The 17,115-nt window shown below is 35.6% G+C and overlaps 1 protein-coding gene across 6 annotated transcripts in view; it reads right to left on the reverse strand.

Moving 5' to 3' along the window:
* Nucleotides 1–17,115, reverse strand: part of TEX15 (testis expressed 15, meiosis and synapsis associated) — an 87,632-nt gene that overhangs the window by 8,680 nt on the left and 61,837 nt on the right. For all 6 annotated transcript variants that reach the window (XM_054656628.2, XM_063817000.1, XM_063816998.1 and 3 more), the window contains 2 exons: nt 2,313–9,616; nt 216–274 (listed from right to left, as the gene is read on the reverse strand). In XM_054656628.2, the coding sequence (XP_054512603.2) occupies nt 216–274; nt 2,313–9,616 (7,363 nt within the window). The remainder of the gene's footprint in view (nt 1–215; nt 275–2,312; nt 9,617–17,115) is intronic.

Raw genomic sequence — 17,115 nt, forward strand, 5'->3', positions numbered from 1 at the left:
TTTAATACTTACAGAATGAAGTTCAAACTCCTTAGGCTGAATTTAAGAAACTGTATAATTTCAAACAAATTTCTTTTTCCTTAGCTTACTCTCATCCCCTAAGTTACATGTATGATCCAATGACATTATATAAATAATTGTGTTATTCTAGTTGTTTAGTATTTGCCCAATTTTGTTCAATTTTTTTTCCACATAGGGCTGATGGGAACTCCTACCTTGGATGCTTGAATGTTGCCTTTTCTCTGTTGATTTTTGTGACATCTTTCATGTCTACCTGTGTTTAAAAGATACAAAGAAAATCTTCATTAGTGATGACAAACTATAATAAAAATAATTATTATTTCAATATTATTTTTAATTTCTTGTTCTGCCATCATCTAAAGTTAAACTAATTAATTATCACCTCCCTGCAGAAAGCAGTGACTCTCCTAGACTTCCCATATTTCATGTATGTTTGGAGTAACTTTAAAAAAAATAAATTTGTAACATTCTTCTTATCCTCACATCTTTTTTTTTTTTTTTGAGATGGAGTCTCATTCTGTCACCCAGGCTGAAGTGCAGTGATGCGATATTGGCTCACTGCAACCTCCGCCTACTGGGTGCAAGCGATTCTCCTGCCTCAGCCTCCAGAGTAGCTGGGACTAAAGGTGCCCACCACCACACCCAGCTGATATTTGTATTTTTAGTAGAGATGGGGATTCACTATGTTGGTCAGGCTGGTCTCGAACTCCTGACCTCAGGTGATCCACCTGCCTCAGCCTCCCAAAGTGCTGGGATTACAGGCACGAGCCACCACACCTGGCCCTTAAAACTAATCTTGAAGTCCATTTATGACTGTTCCCTCCCTCTTTTATGTCCTTTCTTGTAAACCAGTTGCTAAGCCCCATCGATTCTTTAAGTCATGTCTGTCAATATGAATTTTCCTTTCTAACACCTTTTTCTAAGCCATGGCTGACTTATTACTGTAAGTAGTATTGTATACAGTACTACTACTTACTACTATATATACTTCTACAGAAGACATATATGACTTATATACTCAGAATCTATCTGTTAAATCATTAGAAAAACGAATTTCATATGACAGTACACTTCAATGTGTACAGAATGAAGGTCAAACTCCTTAGGTCTAATTTAAGATATTCCATAATCTGAAATAACCTTCTCCATCCATAGATTATTCTTACCCACTAAGTTAAATTGTTCCAGACTTAATTTAAAAATTATATATATAAATTTTTTTTGAAACAGAGTCTTACTCTGTCCTCCCAGCTTGGAGTACAGTGGTGTAATCCTGGCTCACTGCAACCTCCGCCCCTGTGCTCAGGCAATCCTCTTGCTTCAGCCTTCCAAGTAGTTGGAACTATAAGTGTATGTCACCATGTCCGGCTAATTTTTTGTTATTTTTAGTAGAGATGAGGTCTCACCATGTTGCCCAGGCTGGTCTTGAACTCCTGGACTCAAGCAGTCTGCCCACCTTGGCCTCCCAAAGTGCCGGGATTACAGGCGTGAGCTATCGTACCCAGCTGCATATAGGTTTCTTTTCTAAACTTCTGAACTAAGAAGTCTTGAACAGCTGTAAGAGAAACCTCTTAGAGCAGTGCTGAGACAACTGTCAATAAGGGCTCTGGAGGCCAGACTGCCTGGTTTAGATCTGGGTGCTCCCATTTACTAAACTCTGTGACCCCAGGATAGTCATTTCCTCTGTGTCCCACTTTCCTTATCTTGAAGTAAGATAATAGGAAATACATCATAAGGGGTTGTGTATAAAATAAATCAGTGCCAAGTACATATTAAATGCTTTAGACAATTTGTTAAAATGTATTTAATATAGGACTTTTAACTCCTTGATAATTATCTCTTGAAAAATATCTGTCCTATTTCTCCATTGGGATGATAATGGTCAAGAAGACAGGCTTTGTTAGCCACTTTTTAATATTCACTACACTGGGCATAGGCTTGTTATACAGAAAAGCTACTCAATAAATATTGGTCACTCACTCAGTGTTCATAATATTGAACTCCTTCTTAAGAAGCTTTTAAAATCCACGTCCTTCCAAAAAACGTTTTCTAAGTTAAAACATTTACGTTTAAAAAGTAGACATTTGCAAGGTATCACCTATACATATAATTTATGTATCATTTTATAGATAATATGAATTGTTTAAATCAATATTATAGTTAGTAAATTCATTTTGCCAGACAATTTACCATTCTTAACTTTTAGAATTCTGCAAACTACTTGTTTGCTTATGAGTAGACTTGTTTTCAAAAAGAATACTTATAAAAGTTTTGTTTTAAAACATACATACCTTTAGCTTTTTACAACTGGAAATAGTAGTATCTTGCTGTTGTTCCTGAGAGTCTTCACATTTGTCTACAGTGCTCGGTCGTTTTTTAGAGGAATTTGAGATGTTTTTGTTTATGCACTCTGATACTGGGGGCAACATCGTAGAAATACTAAATTTATTGTTATTTTCCCCAGGTTTTACAATATGAATATTCATTTTTTCTTTTCTCTTCAGCTGTAAAATCTTCCTTCTGTTATACAGCATTTGGCATAGGAAAAAGGAAATGGTTAGTTCAGCATTTTTAGTACATATAATCTTCATATGTTCAATCGTTTTCATGACTTTCCTAATGTGGGCCATTTTTCCTAAATCTTTCCTAGGGGCAGACATTACATTCTTCAGCAGTGTAGAAAATTGATTGTAGTTGTATTCTAACTCCGTCACAGTGCTTCCATAATTTATGGATGCTATATATGGCACAAAGTCAATATATGTGGAAATAAAATACTTGGACTTCTTCAGAAGCTTTTTTATTTCTGAAAGTTCTTGAAGTTCTCTTGAGAGCAAATGAATAGCATATGAGCAATTAACAGTTTCATTATATTTGCAGATAATATCCAGATCTTTCTTAAGTTCGGAAATAGCAGTCTCTATCACTTTCCAAAGGCAAACATCTGTTGAGTTATCTTTAAGAAATGAAAAAGCAGCCATTTTTTCTTGGCACTGAACCAGCTCAGGAAGAAGTGACAAATCAAACCAAAGCATACCTCGAAACCTCTGTTTGTCTAGTTTCTTTGCTATTGAGTTTTTAAGAAAGTGAATTGTTTCTGAGACCATGACGATTTCAATATACATTTCAATAGCTTCAGGCTTTAAAATGATAGCCTCATGGCTGTGGTTTATCACCATGTCTAAAACATTTTCTTCTGTGATAAAAATATTATCCATGTTATTATCTTGTAGCATCTGAAAGTATTTTTTTAAAATTTCTAGGTGATCTGTACATCTCAGGGTGAGATCCTGTAATTTTTTAAGGTCTGCAAATTCAGCTTGATCCAATATCTCACTAATACAACAAATATCTGGGTGTGCAAGCAAATTACTGTTAAATTTAGAATTTTCTATGCTAATTGTTGCTTCGTTTATTGGATGATCTGACTTTCTGGAAGCAATTATAGTATCCTCCTCAAGCGCAATAGGGGAAATTGGTTCATTGTTTAAATCTTTAGACAAAGTATCATATATCTTCTGCAACTTAGAAAAGGCACATTTATTCACTCTGAGTAGCCTTTCTTCGTCCTTCTTTTGTGAGTATTTTTTGTTGAAGGATTGTGTTCTCTCTTTCCAAACAAGATTTTTTGCAGCATCAAAAAAGATATGTTCCAGACCATAAAGAGATATTTTAACACGTACTGCCTCGTTGTTCTTAATAAAATTAACCTTTGAGGAGATCATTTCTATGATAATCCACAGATGGTCCTGTTTTCCTGGATACGAATGAACTTTAGGAGAGTCCCCACATACACTGATCAACTTTAAAGTACTTTTTCTTAAGATTTCCAGGTCTTCTAAACTATCTCCAAAGTTAACTCCACAGGTAAATGGAACAGAAAGAGAAAAATCAAAGCAATCGGAACAATGCTCCATTATGGCTTCACATTCATTAACCTGTCGTTTGTACTTTAAGAATACATAGTATGAATTCTTTTCCCTTTTTGTTTCTTCAAGCAATTCAACTAATTGATCATGGTAAGTCTGTAACTCACAGAATGCATTATATTTTAATCTTCCTTGGAAACCAGGATAGAAATTAGACTGCTGTTGAAATCCACGTGGTTTTCCAAGAAGCTCAGCATACAGTGTTTCATCATACCAAAGCAAGCTTCGGAATGTTGGTTCACCTTCTAAGTGCCTTTTTTTGTTTTCAATGAATTGAATTGTTTCCATCATCATTTGAAGTTCTACCAAAGTGTCAACAGCACATGGTTTTAATGTGTGTTTGCAATTATTCCACAGGTTTTGGTCTACCAACAGTTCTCTTGAAATCAGGATTTGTTCAACTGAACATTCTTGCTTTCTTTCAAAAGCTTCCACAAATAAAGGGAGAATATTTAGACAAACCTTAGTTTCTTCCTGTAGAATCTGCAAAGATGATGCTTCATCTGCCCTCTGCAAAATTTGAGATAGATTAGCTATAAGGGCCGTATGATTAGCTGAGCAATGTTTTTCTTTAAATTCACTCACGTATGATGCAGGTTTCTTCAGAACAGTAGGGACTTTACAGGTTTCAGAGTGGGCAGGTAAAATAGGTGTATGATTAACTCCTAGAATTCCTGGTTTGGAAATATAGGCTATTTCTGAATGTAATGTCAAGTCAGACTGCGAGTCTTTACTAACTTTAATTTCCCCCTTCTTCTCTCTTTGGTTAAGCGGATTAGAAACTGTGTTCTTCAAAGGGACTGACTCAGTGGTAGTATTTTTAGCGCTCAGATGGGAATCAATCAAGTTAGTTGTAATAATTTTCTCATTTAAGCAGGATTCTTCTGAGATCTGATTCTTTTGATTTTTGTACTCAGTATTAACAGTTGATCCTTCAGTCATGCTTCTTTTGTAAACAGAATCTTTTGCTTTTTCCACTTGTTTAACTTTCCACGTTATTCTGTCCTCAGTGTCTTTCTTCACAATACATGTTTCTGAAGAGGAGCCTTTTACATTATCTTTTAAAAGCAGAGAACTATCACTGGAAGATAATTCCACTATATTTTCCCCATAACTTTTATTTTCTTCAGTTCCTGATGCTACATCCAACTCATAATTCTCAGTGACATTTGTTTCATTCCCATCTGTATGGAGGCAATTACCTGAAGAGCACTGTTCTGTCTTTAGAAGCTCTTTTTCTCTACAGCTCTGCTCACAGTGTGGTACAGTACTGGATGCTGCAAAAGAATCTACAGTAAGAATTCTCTGCTTATCCAAGTAAGATTTTGAAGATTCTCCCTCACTATCTGTCACTGCAGCGGCTGATAACTGAGGAATACTGTACTTTTTACTTGCTATCAAAGTTAGGTTTAATGGGCCCATAAGGAAGTTTCCTGTAATAATGCTTTGTTTGGGTCTCTCAATAGGATCTGTCCACTTTACTTCCAGGTTTCTTTTACAATCAGATAAAATAAGGTTACCTTGTTGGTAGAGATCATTTAAAAAGTGCTTCACATTTGAATCTAAGACTGATATAAGTACGTCAGTTTTCGCCTTTGTGTGACCTATGCAAGTTGCATCACAATCGTTGCCTGTACTAGAATTTATGTTTTCTTTTATGCAACTTAAAGATACAGAATTACTTTCATTTATTACTTCATTAGCCTCACAACTGTTTTCTTTAGTTGCATCTTTAACATTATGATTTGCTGAATGTTTTTCAAGCTTTTCATATTTACTAGTGCTAGATAAAAACTCTGTATCAATTTGATTTTCTTTTTCTATTAGTTTCTCATCTGAGTGGTCTGGGGAAAACAGATATCCAGTTTTTCCAGAAAAGGGCTGATGTTCTTCTGATAAACTTGGATTGCTTACACTGCTATTATAATAAACTGACTGACTTGTACTTTGGGATGTGGAGGATACAGGCAACTGTGATTCAGGATGTTCTTGATTACAAAATTCTCCCATGTGACTGGTGGGGTGACTTTTTGAGACACTGCTAGCCATACTTTTCCTAGAAAGGCATTTTTTCTCTCCACTTGTTTTATAAGACTTGTGCTTTGACACATGGGTTAATGATTTAGAAATATCAGCTTTTGGAGCTCTATTCTTTCTCCGTTTGTCATATTTTCTTTTTGACAAAAAATGCTTAGTAGAATAATATTTTCTTTGAGACACAGAACTATAACCTTGAAGGTCACAACTTTCCCAGAAATTATTGCATATTATTGCATATGATTTTGGTAATGGGCCCTTTCTTTCTTCTCCTACTTTAGTTATAAGCTGCAAAGATGTGTGAACTCTTCTATGAGCTTTTTTTAAGTGAACAACTGCTTTGTCTAGTTTTCTGGAAAGACATTTGCTTTTACATAAAGATGCTTCATCACTTAGGATATTTAGGACACTCTTAATGTGCTTTTCTGACTGTGAAAATGTTTTAATTCGTCCTTGGGATAATGAAGAAAAACACTCAGATGAGTCTTGACTGGTTAGCCTCCTCTTTCTCCCATAAATTTTATGTCGTCTTAAATCTTTATGTGGTATGTTCTGATCCCTGGAAGATGTATGTAGCTTCCTTTTGCTAATTCTTGATTCTACCTCCTTTTTATTTTTGGTATCATTATAGTCAGGTTTTGATTTTGTAAAGAAACATCTGCTTCCATCATCTATTGTTGTGACATTAGAAGGTTCAGTAAACAAAGATTCACTGTTCTGATTTTCAGACGTATGATTCACATCTGTATTACGACTCAAGTCAAAAGAAAGGGAGATTTCAGAGTTACTCACTGGCCCTGATTCTTGCCTTATATTATCAACTTTATCTTCACATGGATACTCTGCATTTTCACCAAAAGGCTGGGAATAAATGTCAAATCCTAGAATTTCTCCATCTTCCTTATTTATTTCCGGTTTTGTGGCTTCAGTTACATGTGTGCAAAAACTATCTTTCAATGCAAGGGAGTCAGCTGTCGGGCTGAATCCTGGCCTAAATATATTAGTAATTTTAATTTGTAGATCTGGAAGTAAAATTGGGCTGGTAAGTTCTGTTTCATTGTTTTGTGTAGAGGAATAAAAATAGTTACTTTCCTTAGAATAATGCTGATCACTATTCTCCCTTCCTGTGGTGCTTTCCAAAACTTCCATCTCCCCGTTATCAAGTGCTAACAGACCTTCCCAACTGATACGAGACTTCAGAGCCTTATATGAGGTCACAAATTCTTCACAAAGCATGTTTTCATGGCTATGTGTATCTTGTTGAAATATAAAAGCATCATCACAATCTTCTAATTCTATTTCAATTTCACTTTCCAATTCAATGCTTTGAAGAACTAAGTTCTCATTTATTGATTGATGAAATGATTCTTGTGATTTATTTTTATCCGTATCAATTTCACAATCAGAAACCCTATGTTTTACTAACAAACCAAAATCTGGACTTTCAGAAGAACAAGTTTCTTTAAACTGGTATATCTGGTGATCGTCATTATTTAGGCTTAATGCAGGCAGAGTAGCACTAGCTATCTGTATTGCAGCATTTGAGGCTACACACACTGAAGAACTTGCAGTTTTGGGAAATGTTGTGGAAGCCAAATGCTCTACACTTCTTCCAGTATTTTCAGTATCTTTTTGTTTCACGGCACTAATGGTATCTTCTTCACTCTCTAATAATGCAGTTGCTGCTGACACTGCATTATTTTCTCTGCAAATCAAGTTAAATGTAGTAGAAAATTCTTCAGAACTCAAAATTTCTATATTGTGGTAATTTTTGTCCTCCTTTTCATCTATATTGCTGAAATTTTCGTTTGCATGAGAATCCTGCTTTTTGTCTCCATATATGTTCTCTGTGTTGTTTTCTACACATGAAGCACTATTCTCTTTAGCCTCATTTTGGTTTTCTTTATCTGTTTGTTTTTTGAAATTAACATTCAGGCATATATCATTGCTTAACTGTGAGTTACAGAACAGATTGTGATCCTGACCCCTATCTTCAACATAAGCAGTTTCTTTATAGTCTCTCTGAATGTTCTCTAATGACACTGGTTCATTTTCATTTTTCCTATGGACACATATATGTTCTCTAGTTATGCTGCAATTTGAACTGTCATGAGCTGTTTCTATGTTATAAGATGAAATAACTGTATCAATGAACATTTCTTTGGCCTGGGGTATGTCTTTTGGTTTCGGGAAAGCTTCAGTTATAATGCTAGCATAATTTTGATTTATTTTCCCCAATTTCAGTTCCATTAGCTTTTGAGCAATGGCTAAACTTGTATGAATGTTACCCTCATACTCCACAGAGTGCTGAGGATGCTTTTGTGACAGGCTCTCAAAACTTGGAGTAATTTGCCATTCCAATGCTAGATGATCTAGTTCATCCTTATCCTTTATGGTAGATGTAGAAGATTTTGTTATTTCTAACTCTTGAGTAATTAATATTTTATCACAGCTTTTCCCAAAAGAATTATGACTCTCTCTCTCTTTGTATTCTTGGTGCAAAACAATGTCTATTGGACTGATTTTTGTTTCATTGGTGAAATCATTATCAATTTCTTTCCATGAAGTTTGCTTTTCTTCATGTTTGGAACTGTCTTCCAGGTCAGCGAAGTTTTTCATCTTTCCAGTATTTTGAAGGTATTCATCAATGCTTACTTTCTTTTTGAGTGGAAAAACTGTAGACGTTTGGCAACCAGTCTGATAAATGGTTTTTAAATCAGAAGACTGCGAGTCCTGAAAAATGTGACTACTGTACTCTTTTGTATAAGCATTACCGGACTCCTGTTGGGCTCTCTGAGCCTTCTCCTCACTGTGGTTTTGGTTCTCAACCTCTGACACTACATTTGACACAGAAATTGGGAAGGAAAAATTACCTTGGTCCTTACATTGCCCTGCCATGGTAACTTTATTGGGAGGTATACAGTCATAGTCCTCAGAGCCCATGTTGTGAGCCCAAGATTGTGAATCATTAACAGAATTTTTAAAGCAAGGGGTATCCAAACCATTAGTAAGAACAGCACGATCACCAGGGACAACTTCTGAGGAGGAGGCAGAATTAGATGGTGTCGATTTTATTTCTGAATTAACATTATCTGAACTCTTCTCAAATTGCAAAATCTCATTTAAGCCTGCAGTACTACTCTGTTCTCCCATACTTTCTTCTCTCCTCATCAGTCTTGGGTCTTTGATGGATTTTGAAGTAGTGACTGTGCTTGAGCCAGTATTGTTGTGAAGAGGAAAAGAAGCATTAAGACCACTTAAAATATTTTTCAGACTTGTCCAATTTAACAAAAGGTCACCATTAACACTGTCTTTGGCATCACTGGGCATAAGTGAAATGTCTGAATCATGTGCAAGTACTTGAGAAGTGTCTCTAATTTCTGCTAAATTGTGCTCTGTCTGTCCACTGTATGTTTCAGGTATAGAAATGTTTCCATTTTGTACATTTCCATAGGCGTTAGAAATATTTGAGATGAAAGGATTTATCTCTGAATTTAGTGCATTGCATAAACAGTTTTCTTGAACAAATGGATCTACAGGTTTCTTGAAACGCACAAAGGTGACAGTAGCATCTTTTCCTTTTCCAATTCTTTTGGCCACTGTACAGTTATTCAGAGAGCATGTCCTTTCTGTGGGAATAATAAGGAAGACAAATTTGAAAAAAAGTGTTTCTATAGACAACTATTAATACAGGTACATTGTGTCCAGTAATTTTAATTGAAAGTTCAGCTAATAACCTAATGATGATTAAAATGTGTTTTCAACGGAAAAAGCAAAGAAAGAAGGGGATGATTAACAAATAAATAAAATATAAATGACGTAGCATGAAATTCTCCTAGTCTAGAAACCTTAATAAAGAGTATTTGCCATAAAAGTTTAATTCTGACAAATAATAGAAAAAAAATGACAAATAATAGAAAAAAACTAAATAGGGGCTGGGCACGGTGGCTCACGCTTATAATTCCATTACTTTGAGAAGCCAAGGTGGACAGATCATGAGGTCAGGAGTTCGAGACCAGCCTGGCCAACAGGGTGAAACCCTGCTAAAATACAAAAAAAAAAATTAGCCCGGTGTGGTGGTGGGCACCTATAATCCCAGCTACTCAGGTGGCTGAGGTAGGAGAATTGCTTGAACCTGGGAGGTGGAGGTTGCAGTGAGCCGAGATCGCGCCACTGCACTCCAGCCTGGGCAACAGAGCAAGACTCCAACTCGGGGGCCGGGGGCAGAGGTGGGGAAGAATAAAACTAAATAGGAATAAAAACATTTTCCCAATAGATAACAGCTCTCTTATATTAATTTTCTATATTCAGATGTTTAATAATAGCATGTACATATGAGAAGGCAAAATAATCTCCCTCTATCTACCATTACCTTGCTTCTCCCTCTACCATGGGAGAAAAAAAAGGAAAGGAAAGGGGTGTGAGGTGGAAAAACAGGGAAAGGAAAACCCAAAAAGTTCCATAAAATCTTTCCCAGGAGCCAAAGCAAACTACTATTCGTCTTTTGCAGTGAAATGAATGTTCCTGCAAATAATATATGCAAATAAAAACCTGGAAAATAAAAGCAAACTTTAAAAATAATTTATAAAAATTATTTCTAAAATTTCCTAAGAAACCTCATGTAATAATGAATTTACAAAATGCATATTTAACAAGTAAATAATAATTTCTCATAAATGTTCACCAAACATTCATAGCTAAGTAACACCCTAAAAATACCTTTACTAAAACAGGAATTAATGATGAGAAATTGCTTGTGACATCTATAAAACATATGAAGTTATCATGTCACTGACAAGTACCATAAGGTTCTTTTTCACAGTAAGAGAGCTATGTTGAAGATTTCTAAATTCTACTACCATTTGTGATTTTATTACTTACAGTAAGCTATCATGGAAATATGACCACATATGAAGAGATGTAGTTCTTTAGAGTGGGGAGTATAATGGAGAAGAAAATGGAAACGTAGATTCCTACACCTACACCAAAATAAAATTTGCTATTTAAAAAACTCCATAAAAGTACTAGAAAAAAAAATGAATGGATGTTTTTATAATCTTGGCATAGGAAAGTACTTTTAAAGCATGACTGAAAATCAGAAAACATAAAAGTAAAACATGATGTCAATTACATATAAATTATTTTAATAGGTCAAAATGCATGATAAACAATACTCAAAGGAAAAAAATAGGTAAAATTGTCAACAAACACAAAAAGATGTGCCCACCCCACTAAATAAACAGTAAGAGCCATTAAAACTTTTTAAACTGGCAAAAATTTGAAAGAATGATTAATACTATACAAATGTAAGCACTTTTTAATATGGTTCATGGAAGTATAAATTCGTACAAATTTCCTGGAAAACAAGCTGACAGTATTCATCGATATGTTATATGTAATCATTCAAAGCAAACCCATTCTTACTCATTTACTACTCTGATAAACTTGTATAAATACCCAAAGTTCTATGGACAAGGATCTTCAGTAAAATAACCCAAGACAGTTAAAAGCTAGAAACCTAACTATACATCAATATGAGACTGGCTAAATGAATGACATATCAAAAATGATAAAATTACTATGAGCATACGTTATAACAAATGTCCTAGAAGACAGAGTGTTATGCAGCTATTACAAAGATTAAGATGGATTAATATGGCCGGGCAAGGTGGCTCATGACTGTAATCCCAGCACTTTGGGAGGCGGAGGCGGGCAGATCACTTGAGGTCAGGAGTTTGAGACCAGCCTGGCCAACATGGTGAAACACTGTCTCTACTAAAAATACAAAAAACTAGCCAGACGTGGTGGTGTGTGCCTGTAGTCCCAGGTACTCAGGAGGCTTAGGCAGGAGAATCGCCTTGAACCCGTGAGGCGGAGGTTGCAGTGAGCTGAGATCACACCACTACACTCCAGCCTGGGCAACAGAGCAAGACTGTGTCTCAAGGAAAAAGAAAAAAAAAAGATGGATTAATATATACCAATGTGGGAAAAGAAACCTAATTACTTAAGTTTAGACCGGGTGAATCTTCTGAGGTCAGGAGTTCGAGACCAGCCTGGCCAACATGGTGAAACCCTGTCTCTACTAAAAATACAAAAATTAGGCATGGTGGCACATTGCCTGTAGTCCCAGTTACTTGGGAGGCTGAGGTGGGAGGATTGCTTAAACCCAGGAGGCGGAAGTTGCAGTGAGCCGAGATGGCACCACTGCACTCCAACCTGGGTGACAGAGCAAGACCCCATCTCAAAACAAACAAGCAAAAAAACCCTAACTGCTTAAGTTTAATAATTTCACTTTTACAAATGTGTGACAAATGCATTTTAACATACATATAATGTTAACAAAAACTTATAAAATACGTAACATGGATGCCAGGTCCTGTTTTAAGTGCCTTATGTACATTAATTTAATCTTTTTTTTTTTTTTTTTTTTTTTTTTTTTTGAGACAGAGTCTCTGTCGCCCAGGCTGGAGTGCAGTGGCACGATCTCGGCTCACTACAAACTCCGCCTCCCGGGTTCACGCCATTCTCCTGCCTCAGCCTCTCCGAGTAGCTGGGACTACAGGCGCCCGCCACCACGCCCAGCTAATTTTTTGTATTTTTAGTAGAGACAGGGTTTCACCGTGGTCTCGATCTCCTGAAGTCGTGATCCGCCCGCCTCGGCCTCCCAAAGTGCTAGGATTACAAGTGTGAGCCACCGCGCCTGGCCACATTAATTTAATCTTAATAACATTTCCATTTTACTGATGAGGAAGTGAAATTAAGAACAATTTGCTCAGAATCACACAGTTTATAAACAGTAGAATCTTAATCTCTATATTATGCTATCTCTTTAAACTTGATAATGGCATTTTTACTTTATTCCCTTTTTGTTGGCATTCTCATCAAATGACAATTAAAAATTGCAGAACAAATCCAACATCTTGGGTGCACCAAACTCTCACAAATCACCACTAAAGAACTTACTCATGTAACCAAATACCACCTGTTTCCCTAAAAACCTACGGAAATAAAAAAAATTAAAATAAAAAAGTAGTAAGAAAAAACCCCCAACAAATCCAACATCTTCAATGCAATACGGAAACTAATAAAACCAGATTACAATCAATAAAGTACACTACCAAATAGTTATTAGTACCATATATTCAGTGATGATGGAAATGTTATCTGTGGTAGCTACTAGCCACATGTGGTTACTGAGCATTGAAATGTGCCTGGTGTGACTGACAAATTGAATTTATAATTTTATTTAATTTTAATTAATTTAAATTTAAAGAGCCACATGTGACTAGTGGCTACTGTATTAGATAGTGTAGTCTGGTGTACTCTGGAGGGAGATGAATATGCTGATAGCCAACACGTGGCTATGACTGTGGGCAAAATATAGGTTTTCTCTAAAGTTAATCACCCTGAAAGGCATCATCCTTTGATTAAAGCAATAAGCTATAATACATTGCGGATGGGCTGCAGTAGAAGTAGGGAAAGGTCCCTATCTGTTGTCTCTAATATAAGCCTTCCGGCTGAGGGGAAATGTGGACAGAACAACTAGGTAAAATAGTCAAGGAAAGAGAACACTTGAACAAACTATAAAACAAGTAGACCTAACAGCCTATGGAACACCCTGCCTGGCAACAGCAGAATATAGTACAATTGGCCCTATGTATTGGTGGGTTCCAAATCCATGGATTCAACCAATCATGGATGAAAAATTAAAATAAAAACACAACAAAATAACAATATAACAATAAAAAATAATACAAATAAAAAACACAGTATAACAACTATTTACATAGCACAAATGTGGTATTGGTATTATAAGTAATATAGAGATAATTTAAAGTATATGGGAGGATGTGTGTAGGTTATATGCAAATATTGAGCCAGTCTGTATAAGGAATTTGAGCATCCACAAATTTTGGTATTCATGGAACATCCTGGAACCAATCCTCCCTGACAGATACTGGAGGACTACTGTGTATTCTTTTCAGTTGCACATGGATCATTCTCCAGGAAAGACTATATGCTAGGTTATACAACAAACCTCAATAAACTTAAAGGAAAAAGATAATACAAACTGTTTTCCAACTACAATGGAATGAAATAGATATCAGTTAACAAAAAAATTTTGGAAATTTGCAAATACATAAAAAACATGGTCTGAAAAAAACCAATGAATTAAAGAATAAATCAAAAGGAATTTAGAAAATAAATTTGAGATAAATGAAAATTACAACATAACATATGTCACGGGACACAGCTAAAGTAGTTGTTTCTAGAAATTTATAGCTATAAAGACCTATATTAACAAAGAAGAAATATTTGAAATCAAAACCTAACCTTCCATCTTAAGACACACACACACGTGAAACAGCAAACTACATCTAAAGCAAACAGAAGAAAATAAAGAGAGGAAATTAATGAAATAGAGAATAGAATAGCAAAAAGAATGAAACCAAAATTGGTTCTTTGAAAAACAAAACAAAACAAAAACAAAATTGATAAACCTTTTTAACCTGACTGACCAAAAAAAAAAAAAAAAAAAAAAGGAGAAGACTCAAACTAGTAGACTCAGAAATGAAAGAGGGGACATTACTACTAACAGAAATAAAAAGACTATTAAAGGAATACTATAAGCAAATGTATGCTAATAAATTACATAACTGAAATGAACAACTTCCAATAAAACCAGAAAGTACTGAACGTGACACAAGAAGAAACAGAAAATAAGAACAGACCTACAACAAGTGAAGAAACTGAATGAGTAATTGAATACTACCCACAAGGAAAAACCCATCCCCAGATGGCTTCCTTAGTGAAGTCTACCAAATGTTTAAAGAAGAAATAATACCAATTCTTCATATATTATTCCAAAAAAAAAAGAGGAGTGAATAGAATACTTCCCAACTCATCCTATGGAACAATATTAACCTACCACCAAAACCAGACAAAGACATCACAAAAAATCGACAGACCAGTATCTCTTACAAATATGGACACAAAAATCCCTAATAAAATTGCAGCAAACTGATTCCAGGAATATATAAAATGAATTACACACCATGACCAAATGGGATCCAAGGAATGCAATGTTAACATCTAAAATCAATTAATGTAATACATTATATCGATAAAAACAACAACAAAAAAAGTCACAACCATCTCAACAAAGAAAAAACAATTGAGAAAATCCAATAGTCTAAAAACTCTCAACAAACCAGAAACAGAAGCAGATTTCCTCAACATTATAAAGAGCTTCTATAAAACTCCTACAACTGACATCATACTTCCTGGTAAAAGACTGGATGCCTTCCCTCTAAATTCAAGAATACGGACAAAGATGTCTGCTCTTGCCACTTCTCTTACTGAAGGTACTTAGCCAGGGCAATTATGCAAAAAAAGACTGGAAAGAAAAAAGTAAAATTTTCTCTATTCACAGATGACATGATCTTATATATAGAAATCCCAAAGACCACTAAAAAAAATCTATTAGAATAACGAGTTCAGCAAGACTGCAGGATACACTATAATTACACAAAATCAATTATATTTCTATACATTTGGAATGAACAATACACTAATAAAATAAATAATTCCATTTATGATAGCACCAAATAATACTTAGAAATAAGCTTAACAAAAGAAGTGCAAAACTCATATTCTGAAAACTATACTTCACACCCACTAGGATGGCTATAATCAAAAAGTCAAATAAGTTATGACAAAGACATGAAGAAATTCTAACTCTCAGACACTGCTGATGTGAATTTAAATGGTGCAGCCACTTTGGAAAATAGTCTGGCAGTTCCTCGATTAGTTACTACAGAGTCTTCATATAACCCAGCAATTCCACTCTTGGATATACTGTACTCAAGAGCAATGAAAACATATATCCATGTAAAAACTTGTATGCGAATATTCATAGCAGAATTTGTAATTGTCAAAAGATGGAAACAACCCAAATGTTGACCAACTGATAAATACAATATGGTGTATCTATACAATGAAATGGTACTGCATAAAAAGAAATAAAGTACTGATACATGTTACAACATGGATGAACTGGGAAAACATTGTTAAGTGAAAGAAATCAGGCACAAAAAAGTCCAAAAACTATGACTTTACTTAAATGAAATGCCCAGATTAGGCAAATAAGTACATTAGTAGTTGCTTAGGGCTGGGGGTCAGGGATATAATAGCTTTTAAAGGGCACAAAGTTTCTTCTTTTTTTTTGAGACAGAGTTTTGCTCTTTCACCCAGGCTGTAGTGAAGTGGTGCCATCTCGGCTCACTGCATCCTCTGACCCCCAGGTTCAAGCGATTCTCCTGCCTCAGCCTCCCAAGTAGCTGGGATTATAGGCGCCTGGCACCATGCCCAGATAAGTTTTGTATTTTTAGTAGAGACAGGGTTTCACCTTGTTGGCCAGGCTGGTCTTGAACTCCTGACCTCAGGTAATCCATCTGCCTCGGCCTCCCAAAGTGCTGGGATTACAGGCATAAGCCATGGTGCCCGGCACGAAGTTTCTTTAAAATGTGAGCTTCGGCAGGGTTCGGTGGCTCACGACTGTAATCCCAGCACTTCTGGAGGCTGAGGCAGGTGGATCACTTGAGCTTAGGAGTTCGAGACCAGCCTGGGCAACATGGTGAAACCCTGTCTCTACAAAAAAAACACAAAATTAGCCAGGTGTGGTGGTGCGCACCTGTAGTCCCAGCAACTGAAGGTGGAGACGGGAGGATTGCTTGAGCTTGGGAGGCGGAGGCTGCAGTGAGCCAATTGTGCCACAGCATTCCAGCCTGGGTGACAGGGTGAGACCCTGTCTCAAAAACAAAACAAAACAAAATACCTTAAATTTTAAAACTGTGGTGATGATTGCACATATTTGTGAATATGCTAAAAGCTACTGAATCTTACACTTTTAAATCAACTGAATTGACATACAATAGAAAATAAAACAAAATAGCCATCATTTAAAATAGCATAAAATATCAAATGTTTGAAAATAAAAGACATGTAAGATGTTATAGAGAAAATTATAAAATTGAAATACATTAGAGATAACTGACATGGGAGAAACACAATGTTAATAGATTAGAAAACTCAATAAAGAAGACAATTTTCCACAAATTAATATATA

Source organism: Pan troglodytes, chromosome 7, assembly GCF_028858775.2.
Source record: "Pan troglodytes isolate AG18354 chromosome 7, NHGRI_mPanTro3-v2.0_pri, whole genome shotgun sequence".
NCBI lineage: Eukaryota > Metazoa > Chordata > Mammalia > Primates > Hominidae > Pan > Pan troglodytes.